The sequence below is a fragment of the Lissotriton helveticus genome, chromosome 5_1, assembly GCF_964261635.1.
Source record: "Lissotriton helveticus chromosome 5_1, aLisHel1.1, whole genome shotgun sequence".
Classification (NCBI taxonomy): domain Eukaryota; kingdom Metazoa; phylum Chordata; class Amphibia; order Caudata; family Salamandridae; genus Lissotriton; species Lissotriton helveticus.
This window is the reverse complement of record NC_136065.1, coordinates 390,725,037-390,744,095: the sequence shown is the minus strand read 5'-3', so window position 1 is coordinate 390,744,095 and position 19,059 is coordinate 390,725,037. Positions and strand designations below refer to the sequence as shown.

The following is a 19,059-nucleotide window of genomic DNA, read 5'->3' as shown; positions in this document are numbered from 1 at the left end:
ATGTTACGTTTTCTTCCTCCACTACCCAGAACATCTGTAAAAGTAGAGATGTCATCTATGGGTGACACCCGTGAAGGTGGCATGGAGGAGCAGGTCGGAGAATAATCCCAGACCATAGATCTCGTAGACTAAGACCATGTAAGAGATCTTGTGCGCCTCCCCTTATGGGGCCTGTCGCGATGAAGGCTGCGCCGGTCCCTACATCTAGACCGATGTCTAGAAGGCGATCTTGGTTTTGCGGGTGTTCTTGGTCTGGGAGGTGTCCTTGACCTGGCCGGAGATCTTGGCGAGGAGGAGACTTTGCTGGTCTGGCTGGAGTACTTGTCCTTGGACCAGATTGCGAGTATGTGTGGGAGTAATCCGAGCCCGGACTACTGCGACCGCTAGATACAGCACCCTGTGGATGGTGAGGCGATACACTGCGGGTTTTCCCCTCCGCAGATTTGTGGGAGACATCTGGAGAGATCTCCACAATCTGTAGCCCAAGAGACGATGACCGGTCCCCTGATCATACTCTGGACCCAGGATCCGATCGCCTCGGTGACTCCACAATCCCTGTGACCTCGCCTCTCGACGAGGTCTGTGTAACCATTGGCGTCGAACGAGGTTTCGACGTCGAACGTTCATGACGTGATGATTTTGACAGCGATCTTCGGCGTCGAGTTGGTGATCTCGACGGCGATCTTTGGCGTCGAGTTGGTGACCTCGATGGCGATCTTTGGCGTCGAGGTGAGGGCCTCGACGGCGATCTTTGACGTAGAGTTGGGGACCTCGACGGCGATCTTCGGCGTCGAGGTGGTGATCTCGACGGCGATCTTCAGCGTCGAGGTGGTGATCTCGACGACGATCGTCTACGACGTCGTGTCGACGGCGACCTTCCTTGGCGCCGGGTCGGCGTTGATCTCCTCGACGTCGAATGATGGGATCTGGCCGATCCTCCCGATGGCGACACGCCAGCCGGCGGTGATGTGAGAGCCGTCGGTCCTCTCGACGCTGACCCTCGAGAGGGTGGCGGAGAATGTCTCGACGTTGACGGAAGCCTGAACGTCAACGGGGACTTGGTCTTGTCAGCAGCCACAGACTTCGAGCCCGAAGTGTGGCGTCTCGACGCCGACTTACTTGTATGTGGGGGAGACTCTCGACGTAGCGGTGGTGTTCTTGAAGAGCGTCTAGGTCTCTTCAATAGCGACTTAGACGTTGACGGTGAATCTCTTCTCCCTTTACTTTTTCTGGGGTCAGGGGAAGTGGAGCGTCGCAGTTTCTGGCCTTGCTTGCTGGAAGACGATGTCCTGGAGCCTCCATGGCCACCCACCTGATGTCTCTTGTCTTTATCCAGCATAGCAAGGAGTTTGATTCGTTCTCTATCACGCAAAGTCTGTTTGGAGAACTTCTGACAATAGTGGCACTGGTCAGGGCTGTGTGAAGATGGAAGGCACACAATACACACAGAGTGTGGATCTGCAAGTGCCATTTTCTTGTTACAGGAAGGACACTTTCTGAATAAAGCTGGCATACGGACTAACAAATTCAGTGGATCTCAACAGAAACAGTAGCAGAAGCCTTAATAAACCAGAAAAAGTCGAATTTTCTGAAAAAAATTCTCTTCAATAACCAGTTTTAGTCAAAAACTGGAGAGCTCAAGCTCCAGGATCCTCTCAGGAGCCAGAAAAAAGAACTGACCCAACTGCCACCTGTGGTGCATCATGGGAGCAGGGGGTCGCCTTCAGGTCTTAAAGGCATGGAACCCCTACTCTAATACCTTAAAGGCAAGGTGTCAGTTTTTCTTTGTTTCTTTATACTCTACTGCAGCCTACTGGCAAATGCATGCAATTACAGGTTTCTCTATGGCAATAAAGCATTGTTGTATGCAAATGTTTACTGCTCTCTTTTTTCCTTAGGGGTTGGGAGAGTACAGCTGTGTTTATGCAAATCCATGTAATTTTCAGGCTGCATATGCATATTGAATATGCTACTTACCAGTATGCATCTGTTCTTGGCATGTAGGGCTGCTGACATTCATATCTATAGCATAGATCGCCGCCTAGTGTTGGGTCCGGATGATTGCACATTGTTGTCCTGGAAGAGTCTTCGAAGTATCACGAGATAGGTGGCTCCTCCCCTGGACTACAGTGCGCATGGGCATCGACTCCATCCTCAGATTGTTTTTAGCCATTGTGGCAAAGATGGAGTGTAACAGTGTAAGCGATGGCCATGCTAAGAGTAAGTGTAAAAAGTCTGCAGCCGCTACAGGCGCCGGGGAGGAGGGCGGGCGATATGAATGTCAGCAGCCCTACATGCCAAGAACAGATGCATACTGGTAAGTAGCATATTCAGTTCGAGGCAAGTGGGCTGCTGAATTCATATCTATAGCATAGAATACATAGCAGTCCCTCCATTAACGGCGGCCGCCTGTGCCAGCTGCAGAAGTCTGAAAAAGTGTTTTAAGAACAGCCTGCCCTACAGCTGCCTGCTGCTTGGAGAGCACATCTACACAGTAATGCTTAGTAAATGTATGTGGTGTAGACCATGTGGCTGCTCTACAAATATCTTCCAAAGGGATATTACCAAGGAAAGCCATGGAGGCCCCCAGCTTGCGGGTGGAGTGGGCTCTGGGGGGACCGTTAAAGTGCGCTTAGCCTTGTGATAGCAAATCTGAATACACTTAACGATCCACCTGGCTATCCCTGCTTTGGAAATGGGGTTGCCTTTGTGCTGGGCTGAAAAGGCAACAAAAAGCTGTTGTGTCTTTCTAAAGTCTTTGGTCCTATCAATGTAGTACATCAACGCTCGTTTGACATCAAGAGTGTGGAGCATTCTTTCGGCTACCGTCTCAGGGTTTTGAAAGAACGCGGGCAGTTCAATGGTTTGATTGACATGAAACTGCGAAACCACTTTAGGAAGAAATTTAGGGTTAGTGCGCAGCACCACCCTGTTGGAGTGAATTTGAATGAATGGCTCTTGTACAGTGAGCGCCTGTAGCTCACTAACACGTCGTAGAGACGTAATGGCAATGAGAAAAGCCACTTTCCATGTTAAGAACTGAATCTCACATGAATGTAGAGGCTCAAAAGGAGGGCCCATCAACCTGGTGAGGACCACATTGAGGTTCCATACCGGAGCTGGCGGGGTCCTGGGAGGGATGACCTGCTTTAGCCCTTCTAGGAAGGCTTTAATGGCAGGCACCCTGAAAACGGAGAGATGCTGCCTGTTTTGGAGATAAGCCGCTATGGCGGATAAGTGTATCCGAATGGAAGCATATGCTAGATTGCATTTGTAAAGATGTAACAAATAACAGATGATGTTAGGAATGGATGCATCTAGCGGGTTGATGTGATGTTCTGTACAGTAAATGACAAAACGGTGCCATTTTGCTGCATAGCAGGCCCTAGTGGTGGGCTTTCTTGCTTCCCGGATGATGTCCATGCATTCAGGAGGCAAATCAAGGTAGCCAAACTCTAAGACCTCAGGAGCCAGATCGCCAGATTGAGCTGTTGCGGATCTGGATGCTGAATGTCGCCATGGTTCTGCGTCAAGAGCCTGGGTGTGAGGCGCAGCCTTTGATGCGGTACCACGGAGAGTTCTAGAAACGTGGTGTACCATGGATGGCGTGCCCACGTTGGAGCAACCAGGATGAGTGTCATCGGTGTTGCTTTAGCTTTCTTGCCACCAGCGGTTTGAGAGGCGCTGGGGGAAAAGCGTATGCAAATCTGCCTGACCAGTTCATCCATATCGCATTGCCCTGCGACTGTGGGTGCGGGAACCTGGCGGCAAAGCTTTGGCATTTTGCGTTTTCCCTTGTGGCAAACATGTCTATCTCTGGATGACCCCACTGCTGGAAGTACGGGCGGAGTACTGATGGATGTAACTCCCACTCGTGCATCTGGTGGCTGTACCTGCTGAGCAGATCCGCAATCTGATTGTCCTTGCCCGGGAGGTGTTCCGCCATGAGGAAGATGTTCCTCTGAATGGCCCACTTCCACATGCTCTGAGCCAGATGAGACAACTGTGGAGAGTGTGTACCTCCCTGCTTTTGGATGTAGTACATGGCCGCCATGTTGTCTGTCCGGATCAACACGACCTTGTTGCACAGATGTACATTGAAGGACTTTAGTGCCATGAAGATTGCCATCAGTTCTAGATAGTTGATGTGCATCTTCTTTTGCTGCGTCGTCTATAGTCCCTGCACCGTGTAGTGGAGTACATGAGCTCCCCATCCCTGGAGAGATGCGTCCGTCGTCAGGATAATCTGTGGCACAGGCTCTTGGAACGGTCGGCCCTTGCAAAGGTTGTGTGGAGTCCACCAATGCAGAGAGTTGTATGCCCGACCGGTCACCAACACTAGGTCGTTCAACTGTCCTTGAGCCTGAGTCCACTGATGTGCCAAGCATTCTTGGAGCGGACGCATATGTAGCCTCGGGCGCGGGACTATGAAGATGCAGGAGGCCATCATGCCCATTAACTGCATGAACACTCTCGCTGGAAGTGAGTGTTGCGGTCTGAACTTCTGGATTAGCGACTGGATGTTGTCGATCCTCACTGAATTTGGCTGAGCCGTGGCCGCCAGAGTATCTATCGTCGCGCACAGATACTGCCGCACATGGGCTGGCTGAAGGTGCGACTTCGGATAGTTCAGTGAGAAGCCCAGACCGTGAAGAAGGTGAATGGTGTGGGACATGTCGTCGGTGCACTGCTGGGCTGACTTTGCCTGAACCAGCCAGTCGTCCAGATACGGGTAGACATGGAGGTTCTGTCTCCTGAGGTGCGCAGCCACTGTCGCCAGACATTTCGTGAACACTCTGGGGGCTGTGGTCACTCCGAAAGGAAGGACCTTGAAATGATAATGCCGGTTCTGAATGGTGAATCTGAGGTATTTCCTGTGTGATGGATGGAGTGGAATGTAAAAGTAAGCATCCTTGAGATCCAAGGTTGCGAGGAAGTCTCCCTGATTGAGCAACGGAAGAACCTGCTGCAGTGTTAGCATGTGGAAGTGTTCTGAGAGAATGTACTGGTTTAGGGGCCTGAGGTCCAGAATAGGTCTGAGGGACCCGTCCTTCTTTGGGATTAAGAAGTACAGGGAATACACCCCTGTGCCTTCTTCCTCCACTGGCACGAGCTCTATTGCGCCCTTTTGCAGCATGACAAGAACCTCCTGCTGCAATAAGTGCAAATGCTCTGTGGACATAGGACGGTGTCTTGGTGGTATGTTGGGTGGAGTGGATGTTAGCTCCAAACAATAACCGAACTGGATAAGTTTCCTGACCCACCTGTCTGTGGTGATGGATTTCCAGACTGGCAGGAACTGCTGGAGTCTCCCCCCGACAGGTGTAGAATGGTCGGGGGCAGTGACAGGGCGTCACTGTTTGTTGGAGGAACGGGAGTTGTTGTTGCCCCTGCCTCTGCCCTTGGTGCTGTTGCCCCGGTAACCTCCTCTACTCTGCTTGGTGTAAGAGGATTGCGCCCCACCTTTATTAAATTGTGTTTGCTGGGACATCTGGCCTCTGGTAACACCCCTATTGCCTGAGCGACGAAAAGTGCTCCCTCGAAACTGTTGGGACTGTAGAGCTCCCATGGACTTAGCAGTCTCGGTATCCTTCTTTATTTTTTCCAGGGTGGTATCCACCTCAGGACCAAATAATCTGTCAGGGTTTACCGGCTGGTTAAGGATGGTAGTTTGTATTTCCGGCTTAAAGCCGGAGATTCTGAGCCATGCCTGACGTCTCAGCATCACACTGGTATTAATTGCCCTGGCCGCAGTGTCCGCGACGTCCAGTGCACACTTAATGGAAGCGTTGGAGATGAGCTTCCCTTCCTGGATAAGCATCTCCCCTGCCTCTTTATATTGGTCGGGAAGATGCTGCAACAGGGTCTCTAGTGTGTCGTAGTGTGCCCTGTCGTATCTAGCCAAGAGTGCCTGCGTGTTAGCGATACGCCAGATATTGGCCACCTGAGCTGCAACTCTCTTTCTCGATGCCTCCAGCACTTTTGACTCTTTGTCTGGGGGAGGAGCTTCACCAGTGGTCTGCAAGTTCGCCCTCTTGCGGGCATTAGAAACTACCAGAGAGTCCAATGGCAACTGGCCCTTGATGTAGGTAGGATCGCCAGGTGCCGGTCTGTATTTTTTCTCAATTCTAGGGTTGACTACCCTTGACCGTGTGGGTTCCTTGAAAATGTCCGCAGCATGCTTAAGGACCCCCTTTAGCATGGGAAAAGTCTTTACAGTCTTTTCAGCTGTTGAGAAGGTGTCAAAGAGGAAGTCCACCTCAACAGGGTCAGCATGCATTTCAACGTCGTGGTTCTTAGCCGCCCTCTCAATTAAGCATTAAATGCCGCAGAATCCTCAGTGGGAGAGGTCTTGACGTTGTACACCTGAGGGTCAAGGGCGGTGCGCTGATCCCTTTGGTCACCTGCCTCTACCCAGGAGTCCTGCTGCTCATCAGGCTCTGTGTTGGCAGGAAAGTTGTATTCCTCGTCCTGTACCCCAGCATCCTCTCCATCTGAATAATTGGGTGAGGGTGTTGCAATTCTTGGAGTCTGAGGAACTATTGTTTCGACCAAGACTGGTGAATCAGAAGCAGGCCTTTTGTGCTTTAGAGGAATGGTGTATGACTCCAAAAGCTGCGACGCCGTGATTTTCCTTTTGTAAAGCGTAAGCTTTCCGGTGTCGGCATCAATGAAATGCTCCGACTGCTCCTCCAGCAAGGGTGGACGATGCTTCAAGCTCCCAGCCGAGTGAGTAGGCTTCGACACCGCAGAGTCCTTGGGCACCGGCCGAGGTGCGAAGGCCTTCGGCGCCACCTTCGGTGGCAACGTGAAGAGGATTGGCGTCGAAGACATTGGCGTCGGGCAGATTGCTTCGGGGTGGAAGGTGTTTTCGGTTCCGCCGCTGAAGCCTTGTCCCTGATGCGTTTGAGGGAGTCCGAGACCTGCTTCGTAAAGGAAGCGGACGGTTTCGACGACCCGACAGCCGACCTCGGTCCACCAGCATGTGAAGCCTCGAGCGTCGCGGACTTGGGCTTCTCCGTCCGAGGCGTAGGAGCATCCGTCTTCGGGGCGCTACGCTCTCTGTCCGTGGCAGCAGCCGTCGACGCCGGCGGTTTCGGGTCGACGGCCTGGACTACTGGCTTCGGGACCCCAGTCTTCGGCTCGACGCCCTTGCTTGACTTCAACTCGACGCCCTTCTTGGACTTCGGTTCGACGACCTTGACCATTTTCGGCACGACGCCTTCGCCCGACTTGACCGGGTCGATGACTTTCTTCGGCTTTGGTTTCCCCGACACCTGGGAAGACGACGGTGTCGATGGGGGAGCAGACGTCTTCGGTTTCGATGGCGCCTCAACCACTTTTGTTTTTGTCGACACCGAGGGTTTCACTTTCGGTTTCGTTTTCAACAATGGCGGCTCCGCCGAAGTGTCCGTAGCCGGGCCAGAAGGCGGGGCCGTGGATGCTGGTATAAGGTCTTGGGTAAGGCCGTGTGGCGATCCCTCGACCTGAGCCTTTGTAATTGTTCGAACGGGGCATAGCTCTTCCTCTGAGCTATCTTCCATGGCCCCATAGGCCTCATTGTCGTCTCCTACCTAGTCGACGACTTCTTCTACATCTTGGCCTTCGACATCCGCGTCATATTCGTATTCGATGTCCACCGTTGGAGGTGAAATCTGCATCCGAACCTCGTGTTCGTCTGCTTCTTCGTCGTCGAAGATGTCCACCGGTGCCGGGGCCGACTGCCGGGCCTCCAGGCGCGCCGCGCGCCGAAGCCGAAGCCGAATCGTCTTCTTCGAACGAAATCTGGAACAAGCCATACAGCTGGCTTCATCCTGGTCCGGCGACAGGCACTTGTTGCACACCGCGTGGACGTCAATGTGGGGATACTTCGATCCACACACGGGACAGTTCTTGAACGGGCTACGTTCCACGTCGTGCCGTCGAAGTCTTGCTGCGTCGACTGGGCCTCGATCACCGAAGAGTCACTCGACTCCCTGGATATCCGACTCGAACTGAGTCGGAAAGAACCGGGCACCGAACGCAAACAATACCGACGGTAGAAAAAAGGTCTTCTGGCCTCGAAAAAGTTTATGTTGATTCCGAACTGGAGATAACGAAATTACAACCAAACCCAATGGCGGAAAAAAACAATCTGAGGATGGAGTCGATGCCCATGCGCACTGTAGTCCAGGGGAGGAGCCACCTATCTCGTGATACTTCGAACACTCTTCCAGGACAACAATGTGCAATCATCCGGACCCAACACTAGGCGGCGATCTATGCTAAAGATATGAATTCAGCAGCCCACATGCCTCGAACATATATGTGTATATATATGTATTTTCTATATGCTTCAGGATCCAGCACATGGACGGGGATTATTCATATCTTATGACTTTGATGAGTATCCCCTGGATGAGAAATTTTGTTTCATTCCAACCAGCCTGACGGTTACCCCTAGCACAAAGCGCCAATGAATATATGTTAAACGTGGGATTGTAGAGATGCAATGAGGTTCAAGCTTATGTGCTCTACGAGTAAACTGTACAATCAGCAGCTAAACCACATGGGCTGTCACCCCTGTATGTACAAATGTGGTGAGGATTACATGTTACTTGTCCATATGTTGTAAGTGTAAAAGAAGATCTAAGAGTTTCTGAGGAGAACGTGTCTCCTCGAGAGAAACCGTTTTTGAGGGCACTTGTTTTAGAGTACTCATTAGCTTTTCTTGAGGATTTCTTTGCTGTGTCTTTTTGGTGGAAGTAGAAGGTGAGTTCCTGGTATCAAGTTATTTCCTGATGAGGTTGAAACTTCAAGGAGTTAATCTCTAAATGCAACAAAAAAAATCCTATTCCTATTGCAAAGGGTCTTACCTAAGAAGGTTTGAAAGATTTTCCAGTACTCCGGATAAGGTGTAATTGTTAGGGCACAAGTGGAACGGCGCCTGAACAGAGCTTCTTCTCTATTTCACACAAGTCTCAGTCAAGATGGTCAAAGGTAATATTTCCTTACCCAGGAACCACACTTAAAGCATAAGCCGGATACTGCGCCTGGGGTAAGGTGCCCAGAGTAGGACGGTGAAAAATAAAAGGTAAACCTCATAATCTACAAGAATACAAAAATGAGATATGGTGGCCTCTAAGAGAGGTGGAGTGTACAGCATATTAACCTCACAGGCAGAAATTCTGATATTTTAAAATGAGGCACACTAGTTATTTTACAGTTTATGCCTTACTATTACTAAGGACTCCCAGCCTCATGACTTTGAGTGATTCAAGCATGCCAATTTAGGAATGATCAAGTAAAGGTATTTTTTTTTATCAAGGAACTGGTTATGTGATTGTCAAGCCTGAAAGTGATGCCATTACAAGACATTATTCTGCCCTTCACATGTAGTTTTTGATATTAAAAACAGAGCTGTATACCGGATACTCTCAACAGTATTTACCAAGGAACTGAGCAATGTGATGGACACATTCAACCCATGGTGAAAAGATTATTCTTTTCTGGTGAGCTTAAGTTACAGGAAAGCGTCAATCTCAAGGTAACGTGGTGAAATAAATAGTATCAGACTACAAAGAATGAAACTGTATTCTACTCGTGTGAAGAGGACTCAACACATCAACATGAGTTGCAGTTATTAACCCCTTCGGCACTTAGGACGAGCTCAGCTCGTCATGAGCGTAACGTGCCCTACGCTAATGACGAGCTGAGCTCGTCATGTAACGCGGGTTTTTTAAAATCGCAGCGCGCAGCGGGAAAAGCGCTAGCGCGCATGCGGTTAAACCTGAATGCCAAAAAATCCATCAAATAAGGTCACACTCTACACCTCCTTTTAATGTTAGAAATTATTTTTAGACTTTGAAGAAAGTGATGTGGCATCAGTTATGATTATAGTTCTGGGAAGTCGCTCTACAACTAAGCTAAAAGGAAGTATGGGTGTCCGCCCCCTTACTTTGTGCTTACTGTATTCTGAAAATATACACATACAAGAACAAAGTTTACATAGATACAAAAGTTTGACTAAGTCAATATTCACAGAATCACAAGAATAGTATGAGTAACCAGTATTAACATGGTGCAGGCATATATATATTTTAGGACATTGCATCAATTAATTGAGGCCAACAAGCTGGCCTAAACACCAAGAGATTATATTAATCATAAAGCCACGCACATAAGAATCCCTCCACTAACATAATTGCTACATTACCTAACTTCAGATTCATATTAGAGCTCCAAGTGTCAGTTTGTACCTGAATTCACAGGGGTGTGTCGTTTCCAATGGGCTTCCTTGACCTTCCTCGACCCCCGAATCATCAGCACTGCTGACACATGGGCTACCTGTTCTTTTCATTGGGTGATGGGCATGTTGTGGAAGGCCGTTCTCAACTGAGTCAGTGGTGTCCCCCAACCTATCCTCTACGGGTCCAGCCGCTTCTCCTCCTTCTTCTTGGCCAGCAGCTTCAGTGCTACTAAAAACATGCGGTGGTTGGCCATTGCCTGCAATGTCATTGTAGCCACCACCTGCTGCACGAGCATTTGGACTCTCGGGTGTAAAGCGGTAGAAGTCCACGGGGGCTGGAATGCCCTCGCTAAAGTTACAAGTTGAATGGTCTCCGGGGGTGTTTCCCGGAGAGCGGGTCCGAAAGGACTGGTCCTGGGGCTCTGCGTGGGGATCCCAACTCCGGGGGTCTAGCTGCCCATTGAGCCTGTCCATGACTTCACTCAGCGGTTGTCCAACGCTCTCCATAGATGTGTCCTTCATCTGCGGAATACGAAGGCTCATGGTACTCAGCTCACTTGGGTCACTCCTCAGAGCCAATCCTTCCTGTGAACCCATGACCAAAGTTAGTCCACTGTCCACGTCACCAGATGCTGCTGTAGAATCCTCAGTTTCCACTGATGTTAGAGGTGAACGGCTCACACTGTCCCCCGGTCTGGGTTTCCTTTTTTTTATCCCTTTCTTCTTTTTTCCCAATCTGTAGAACAAAAAAGCAACTTAAAGTTTACCATGATAATAAGAATGGCTTACTAACATGCCCCTCAAACTACTGTAGAGAAACACTCAAAACTTTGTGCAGAGCGTTGGTCTATATCCGAGCTAATCTCGAGAGAAAACTTAAATTTCTTAGTAATAACAATCCAGGCTGAAGAAGACTCAGAAAAATGTTAGAGGGATGGGGAAGAGAAAGAAGCTGTAGGTCTCGCACCTCTACTATAAATTAAGAAATGCACAAGGTGAAGCGACAAAACTAGAGCAGTAGGTAGGGAAGAACAAGGTAAAGAACGCAGAGTGGTACTGAAGTAAAGGAAAGAGGAGAAAGTAAAGGTGCAATTGTGGCAGTTCAGGAGGGATTTGCTGGAAAACAGACATGCTACATTTGCAGGGAAAGAAGTGTGAGGCTTCGCCTAGGAGGCACAGGAAAGGAATTAAACACAATAAGAGGTTGAGGTTAACAGACATCCAACATCACACGAAGAAGAGGAATTAATAGGAGGTGGAAATTGTGTAGCAGATATAGAAAAAAAGAGAAAGAAAAAGGGTGCAGTCATATTGGAAAGTCGATTATCCAATAAATACCAATACTGTAGCAATCTTAGATGTTTACAATCAAGTCCAATCGATAATTCTAGTTCATTTGCATTCACCATCAGCATTCACTCCCCTCTAAGATTAAAATCAGGACAGTTTGCGGTTTAAATCAACACATTGTCTTTAGTAACACTTTAGTCCATATTCAATTCAATTCAATTCAATTCTTTATTCGGTTTAAAAAACCTTGTAAGATACAAACATACAATCATAATACATCATGTAACAATATAAACTCATCATAATACATAATGAAACAATAGCAGCGGGTAGAATATCCAAACATTTCATATCAACACATTTCCTTTGCATAAATACCTAAAATTCAGTTCATTTTCCAAGCCATCCATTTGATTGACTAGCTCGTGGTTGGCCCCTCCAGTATACAGAACACTAAATATTTGAATTTAATAAAAAATAATTTAACTGTTTTGTTAAAAAGGAGAATACACATCAGGACAGTAAGCAACAACATATAGCAGCTGACCGATAACATGGAAACATGGTAAAGTAGCCTATTCCATTAGGTTTTTAAGTTTTTAGGTTTTTCATCCTCCTAATCAGAGCTACACATAGGAGAAAACGGCTTAGGCTGAACACAATCGTTTGTGCAGTGTCACCCTTAAAAATTCTAAGTCCAACCTTAATTTGTCTGAAGCCTAGCCTTTTACAGATTGGCTTGAGCCATTTTTTCCTGGCTCTTAGATAAGCTGGGCATATAAATAAAACATGGGACTCATCCTCTTTCAACCCCATCTCGCATAGCTCACATGTATCAGAGCCAGCGGCCCCGGCCAACCCCTTATTACAAGTCCAGCTGGTTGTTCTTTCTTTTAATTGTAGAATACCATACCGGAACTTTAGATATACGCTTTTGGCAAGTGGGGGATAAATTTCATCCATAAGGGGCTCTAAATACATAGTCATTTTAATTTCGAAGAATTTCGAAGTTAGAGTCCCTATTCTGGGGTTTAATAACACTGAGTCTCTAATATAATCCCAGTACCTTTGCTTCAGAATCTTTTTTGAACTATTTGTGAGGGAATCAGGATCAAACCAGAAGTCACTTAGCCCTAATTTTTCAAACCATTTCTTGACGTACTCTAACCATGGCAAATACGTGCTATTCCTTATGGCCAATATCTCTTTCAATGCTTCTCTATAATCTGTCAGCTCCTCAACGGACCATAGACGGATCCAATAAAGGAGCGGACGAAGAGCAGCATAGTCATCTGTACGCCTAAAATTAAGGTCCCATAATACTGGTGTCAGTGGTGTTGACCCTGGAATCCCTAAAAGTTGCCTGATAAACGAGTTTTCCCTCACTCGAAAAGTATCCTTTGAGGCATAAGCCCAGAGGTCCGCACCATAAAGTGAGGATGATTGTACTTTATATTTGAATAGTTCAATAGCTGGTGAGACTGCTTTAAAATGGCTATTCTTATGCCTCTTTAAAATCGGACACTGATTTTGGGTCAGCCTTAGTTTTGAGTTCTCCAATTGCGTCTTCCATGTGACATGACTGTCTAAAATGATGCCCAGGTATTTAAAATTTGGGACCTCTTCAATAAGTTCATTATTTATCTTAAAGACCTTATTGAAACCTTTATGAGGGTTGATTGTCATGACTTTTGTTTTAGAGGAATTAATTTCTAATCCCTTGTCATGACAATACAAACTAAAAGTATTTAAAAGGTTTTGGAGTCCCCTGGGTGTCTGAGAAATTAAAATCGTGTCGTCTGCAAACAACAGTGCCGGAACGGCTTGCCCGCTCAATTTGGGAGAGTCATGCTCGCAGCCCAAAAGAGTTTCGGGGATGTCATTAACGTACAAAGAGAATAAGGTAGGTGCCATTACACACCCCTGCCTTACCCCTTTTGCTATTTTTATTTTCTCGCTAACTTCACCATTAGGTCCCCATCTAACTCGTGCATAATTATTCTCGTGAAGTCTAATTAAAATTTGAAGGATATTTGCAGGGACACCCATCTTACTTAGTGTCTTCCATAGGGCTTCCCTTGGAACCATGTCAAAAGCTGCCTTCAAATCTACAAATGCCACGTAAATATGGGAACTTCTTATAATCGTGTATTTCCAGACTAAACATAAAAATCTAAAAACCTGGTCTATAGTGCTTATCTTTGATCTAAAACCTGCCTGATATTTTGTAAAAATAGAGTGTTCTTCAATCCAAGAGGTAAGCCGACTCAGAACTTGTCGGGCAAAAACTTTTTGCAGCACGTCAATTAGGCTGATAGGCCGATAATGTGAAGGGTTTGACCTATCCCCCTTTTTGAACAGTGTTACAATCTCCGCCCCCTTCCAGGACAGGAGCTCCACAAACAATTTCATTAGATAGTAAATTGATGTAAGGAGCCCAAATATAATTTTCGTGTTTCCATAAATCATCTGGTATTTTATCAGGGCCTGGGGCTTTCCCTGTCTTAACTGCCTTGATTGCTGAAATTGTTTCTGACAAAGAGAAGACAAGAGATGTATCATGGGCTACAAGGGAAGGCTGTGAACCATCCCAGCTTTCAGTCACGCTTTGACCTTCACAAGAATAAAGCGAAGTAAAATGCTCAACCCATGTTTTCTCTTCTAAAAATGTGTCTTTACATTCCGTAGCCCCCCTAGTACCTCTAGCAATGAGGCTCCAGAAGGAAGTCTGGTCTCTGCACTTGCATGCATCCAACAAATCTGACCAAACCCTTTCATCCCACTCTTTTTTGGCCATTTGCAGGATTCTTTTATACTGAGCTCTCTTAGTTCTCACAATATCCGCTGAGTCCCCCCTAACCGCTTTGATTAGATCTGATTTGGCTTTCCGGCATGTCTGGTTATACCAAGTAATCCCGGCTTGTTTACCTTTTTGGGCGTTTTGTGATCTCTTTACCGCCCTACTCAAGATCTCGCCAAGTTGGTTAATTAAACATTCATGGGATTTTACCAAAAGCGGTCTTTGAATGACAATACTATTCCCTAAGAGAGCAGACATGTGCCTCACAAATACATTGTAGATTTGGCTAATAGTTTTTGTGTTGCCTAATACCACTGGCCATTTCAGGGATCTACGATTATTTGCCACTAGAGGGTCCTGTGACAAGGGTACTGTGTTACTAACCCTTTTATCAGGGGTTATAAAGATCTGGATCTGTACAGATAAAATCAGGGGATAATGGTCACTCTCTGTACGATCATCCACCATTAAATCGATAATCATAGGCCATATGTTTAAAGAAACCAACAAATAATCTAAATGGCTATAGGTCACCCCTCTAGTGAATGTTGGTTTACTGGGGGAGTCTGATGGCAACCGCCCATTACAGGCACGTAGGCCTGATTCTAGGGTTAAATTCAATAGTTGTAAAGCACTCACTGTACAGGGTGCTTTATGATTTGTATCAACTAAAGGAATGTTGTTGGCACCGTCCTCGTCCTTATAGATGTCTTCTAAACCTATAATAGGTTCAAACCCTCTATTGAAGTCACCTCCTATAATTACTCTTGCATTTTGATCAAACCCTGTCACAATATTACTCAAGTGGGTTACAACAGATGATTCTATACATGATCGATGTGGTCTACTATAGATATTGATCACGTAAATGCTGCAACCCATAGTATTTTTTAGCTCAAGTAATAACAGGTCAGGGTTATTTGTATCAATTTGCTTAAAAGACAGGCCTCTTGTAATTTTTACCCAAATTGTTAGGCCGCCAGAAGGTCTTCCCCCATTTATATTTACTGCGGGGATGAAAAAGGATCTATAATTGACCTTAAAGAAGTTCTCAAGCCCCCAGGTTTCCTGAAACATAATTATATCCCCACTAGCCAAATAATCATGCCAGGCCGGATCTGAAAGATTCTTTTTCAGGCCCGCAATATTCCAACAGATGATGTTAATTAAATCCGAAGCCCCTGGTTCCATTGTTACCAATTGCGAAATTGTTGGTACATTGGCATCTAAATGTAATGTTTGCACCATTGAATCTGCAGAATGCATTGGCTGTTGGGGGTTTTCAGCAAATGCAATCTGCTTTGGTGTAACTACAGGGGGCAGACCAGAGTGTATGTGATTTACACCACATGGCTTTATCAAAATCCCACCATCAAGTCAATCGCAATCAGATAAACCAGCTAGAGCGTCGAACCTATTAGAAGTACTAACTCCCCAGTTGTAAGATGGAGCCCCAAAACCCCAACCATTTGTAGGTGCATTCCATCTAGGTGTAGGTGTGATAGGGAACGGTGGGTTCAGGTAAGTACCCAGCCATCCTCCATTATAATTACCATTACCTACACATGCTGGGGTATTAGGATACAATAGACGCTGTTGCATACCTGGCCATCCTCCATTGTAACCAACGGTACCTAAAATCCCACAATTGTTTGGTGGTATACCAAGTCCTTGTCTACCCATTAAATTCGGATTTTGTCCTGGGGTAATGTGACGGGGAATGTTATGTTGGTTAACATGCCATAGGCCAGTCCTATCTTTAGAGACATGGTTTGTATCGCACATTATAGGTCCCCCATCCCATCCATTTTCTCTCGCTATCCAAGCTGGTTTCAAGGGCTTACAGTTGTTGACTTTTTGCAAATCATTATAAAAGAATTCCAAGGTGAGGGGAATTATGGAACTACTTCTTTTTTGTGGTGGTAGTATATTGGATAGAATGTCAGGAAGAGCGGATGGAGTTGTGAAAGTTAATATCACACAATCGCCCTTCCATTTCTTTTGTTTTTTGCCTATCCATCCAACCCTCCTTGCCATTTTGATTTCGTTGGCCAGCCGTTGTTCCCCCCCCCTGTGCTATCCGCAGATTTTTTGACAGCCAGTATAATGCCTTACTTATTAGCGATGAGGCTGACTCAATTTGACCCGGTGGTAAGATGGGTGTATTAGCTAGCACTAACACTAGTGGTGATGCTTCAACTACAAATTGTGTGGAGTTATCTTCTATCGCCAGAGGCAATACATCATGTGATGGCTCAACTAATTGAACAGGGGGGGCTTCTAGTGGCAAATCATGAACATTTTGGCTGGTTTGTGGGCATTCTAAAGGAGTTGGCCCTGATGGCGTAGTATCTGATGTTGACCCAGATTCATTATCTTCCTTTGAGCAATCATGGCCGTTATTAACATTACTTAAAACATTTCCTATGGCATCTGATAATACATTTTGAGTACCTCCCAATTTCTTTATCTCTGCAGAAAGTTTATCAATCTTGCTAATAAGTGGTTTGATAATTGTCTGAATTTTAATTTCTAACAGCTCTGCTATTCGTGAGAATAGGTCCTCGTCCATTATTTCCCTCGAATTGTTCTCCTCATTGTTCTGATGGGTACTTTGTGGATTTTGCTGAGGTATAGCCTTACTTTTTCCTGAGCGTGGCCCTCCACGTTTGTTTTGTAATCTGCGACAGGCTCTAACTGCCCTTGCAGACTGCTTCGCAGGAACTTCATCCACCACTTCCTCTTTTTCATCATTATCTACAACCTCAATGACAACCTGTGCATCTGACTCGTTATCCACATGTTGTTCAATGTCCGACGCATTCGTTGTACTGATATCAATACCAACATTTAATGAGGGAGCTGGTTCAAGTACATCACTGTTAAAATCCAATAGCAGGGACTCGTTTGACTGTGAGGATGTAGGTGGGCTTAGAGAATGGAGAACAGGTGACTGGGACAGACCCAATGATTGTCTGCGCTTGCTGTTTATCTGGGTAACCACTTGAACAAGATAGTTTTCCATAGTGTTTTTAGGAGTTTCAGGTACCAAACGAGGAATTCTTTTAGGCATTATTATGCACAATGTGTGATAGTTCTACACCCACAACCCGATAAAAAACAAGGTATTGGTTCCAATATTTAAAACAAGAAATTCTTACGTCAATGCCTTGTGTAAATCTCCAATGGACTTATTTCCAGGTTCGAAGAGATGTATTATCTGCTGACCGCTTTGCAGAAAGGAAATGGTCCCTGGAGCACAAGTGTAAAGTTTAGAGGAATGGCCTAGCCTGGCCTCCTAGTGCCGATGAGGGCCGTAGAGGGCCCGCCCTTTGCCCGGGCTTAGCCCCGGGCGTCCCGCTCGCGTCCCGCGACGCGGGGGTTCCTGGTCTTTATGGCAGCGTTGGCGCTCTCTGGGCGCTTGCCGCGTCACTCAGCACGCGCCGCCGCGAGGCCTGCCGGGATTTGTGGTCTCCCGGAGCGGCGGCGCGGAGTCTGGTGTCTTTGGACTCTTGGCGGTGGCGGCGATGTTTGCTGGAGCTCCCTGGTGCTCCCTGGTGCTGTGTCAGCCCCCAACTGACTCTCGGCGGTGGCGGCAAAGGTACGTGCTTCCCCCCGCTCTGCCGGGGTTCCTGGTCTTTATGGCAGCGTTGGCGCTCTCTGGGCGCTTGCCGCGTCACTCAGCACGCGCCGCCGCGAGGCCTGCCGGGATTTGTGGTCTCCCGGAGCGGCGGCGCGGAGTCTGGTGTCTTTGGACTCTTGGCGGTGGCGGCGATGTTTGCTGGTGCTCCCTGGTGCTGTGTCAGCCCCCAACTGACTCTCGGCGGTGGCGGCAAAGGTACGTGCTTCCCCCCGCTCTGCCGGGGTTCCTGGTCTTTATGGCAGCGTTGGCGCTCTCTGGGCGCTTGCCGCGTCACTCAGCACGCGCCGCCGCGAGGCCTGCCGGGATTTGTGGTCTCCCGGAGCGGCGGCGCGGAGTCTGGTGTCTTTGGACTCTTGGCGGTGGCGGCGATGTTTGCTGGAGCTCCCTGGTGCTCCCTGGTGCTGTGTCAGCCCCCAACTGACTCTCGGCGGTGGCGGCAAAGGTACGTGCTTCCCCATATTAAATTTGCATATCCTACAAATGACACTTCTCCCTTAATCTAGCCGCAAGGCACCCTTGAGGCACATACTACTATAAAACGGTTTCCAAGTTCTGAAAATAGTACAAAACGTTTACTTAACTCTCATAACGGATACCATCAGTCCAGTTCATTATCATGTTCATTAAAATGGAGCTATATCTACACATATTATCCTCAATATAGAAAATATCCAGGACAGGCACTACGCATGCTAATGAAGTGGTAGCAACCTTGGCTCTGGAGAAATGAGCCACCAGACTTTAACCCCTTCCCCGCTCATGACGAGCTCAGCTCGTCATGAGTTGCGACGCTCGCACGCTCATGACGAGCTGAACTCGTCATGTAACGCGGCTTTTTTTAAAACGCCGCGCACAGCGGGAAAACCGCTAGCGGCGATGCGGTTAAGAAGGCTGCTTCTTAGCCAATGAGAAGTGTATGTTAATACAGAGGGCTATCCATCGAGATATGGTCCGTTTCTGCACCGCCTTGTCTTTCTTTGCTATAGAGAACCCCACAAAGAGATGATAGTTCGCCCAATGGTCACTGGTATGATCTACGTAAAAGCGCAGCGCTCTTTTGGGGATCAACTGATGGAGTCTCACTCTCTCATTCTCTTT

The 19,059-nt window shown here is 47.4% G+C and overlaps 1 protein-coding gene across 2 annotated transcripts in view; it reads right to left on the bottom strand.

The window, feature by feature from the left end:
* The window catches only part of PLEKHM2 (pleckstrin homology and RUN domain containing M2), a 280,987-nt gene that overhangs the window by 83,536 nt on the left and 178,392 nt on the right, over positions 1-19,059 (bottom strand). For both annotated transcript variants that reach the window (XM_078642586.1, XM_078642587.1), the window contains one exon: positions 10,239-10,964. In XM_078642586.1, coding sequence (XP_078498712.1) covers positions 10,239-10,964 — 726 coding nt within the window. The remainder of the gene's footprint in view (positions 1-10,238; positions 10,965-19,059) is intronic.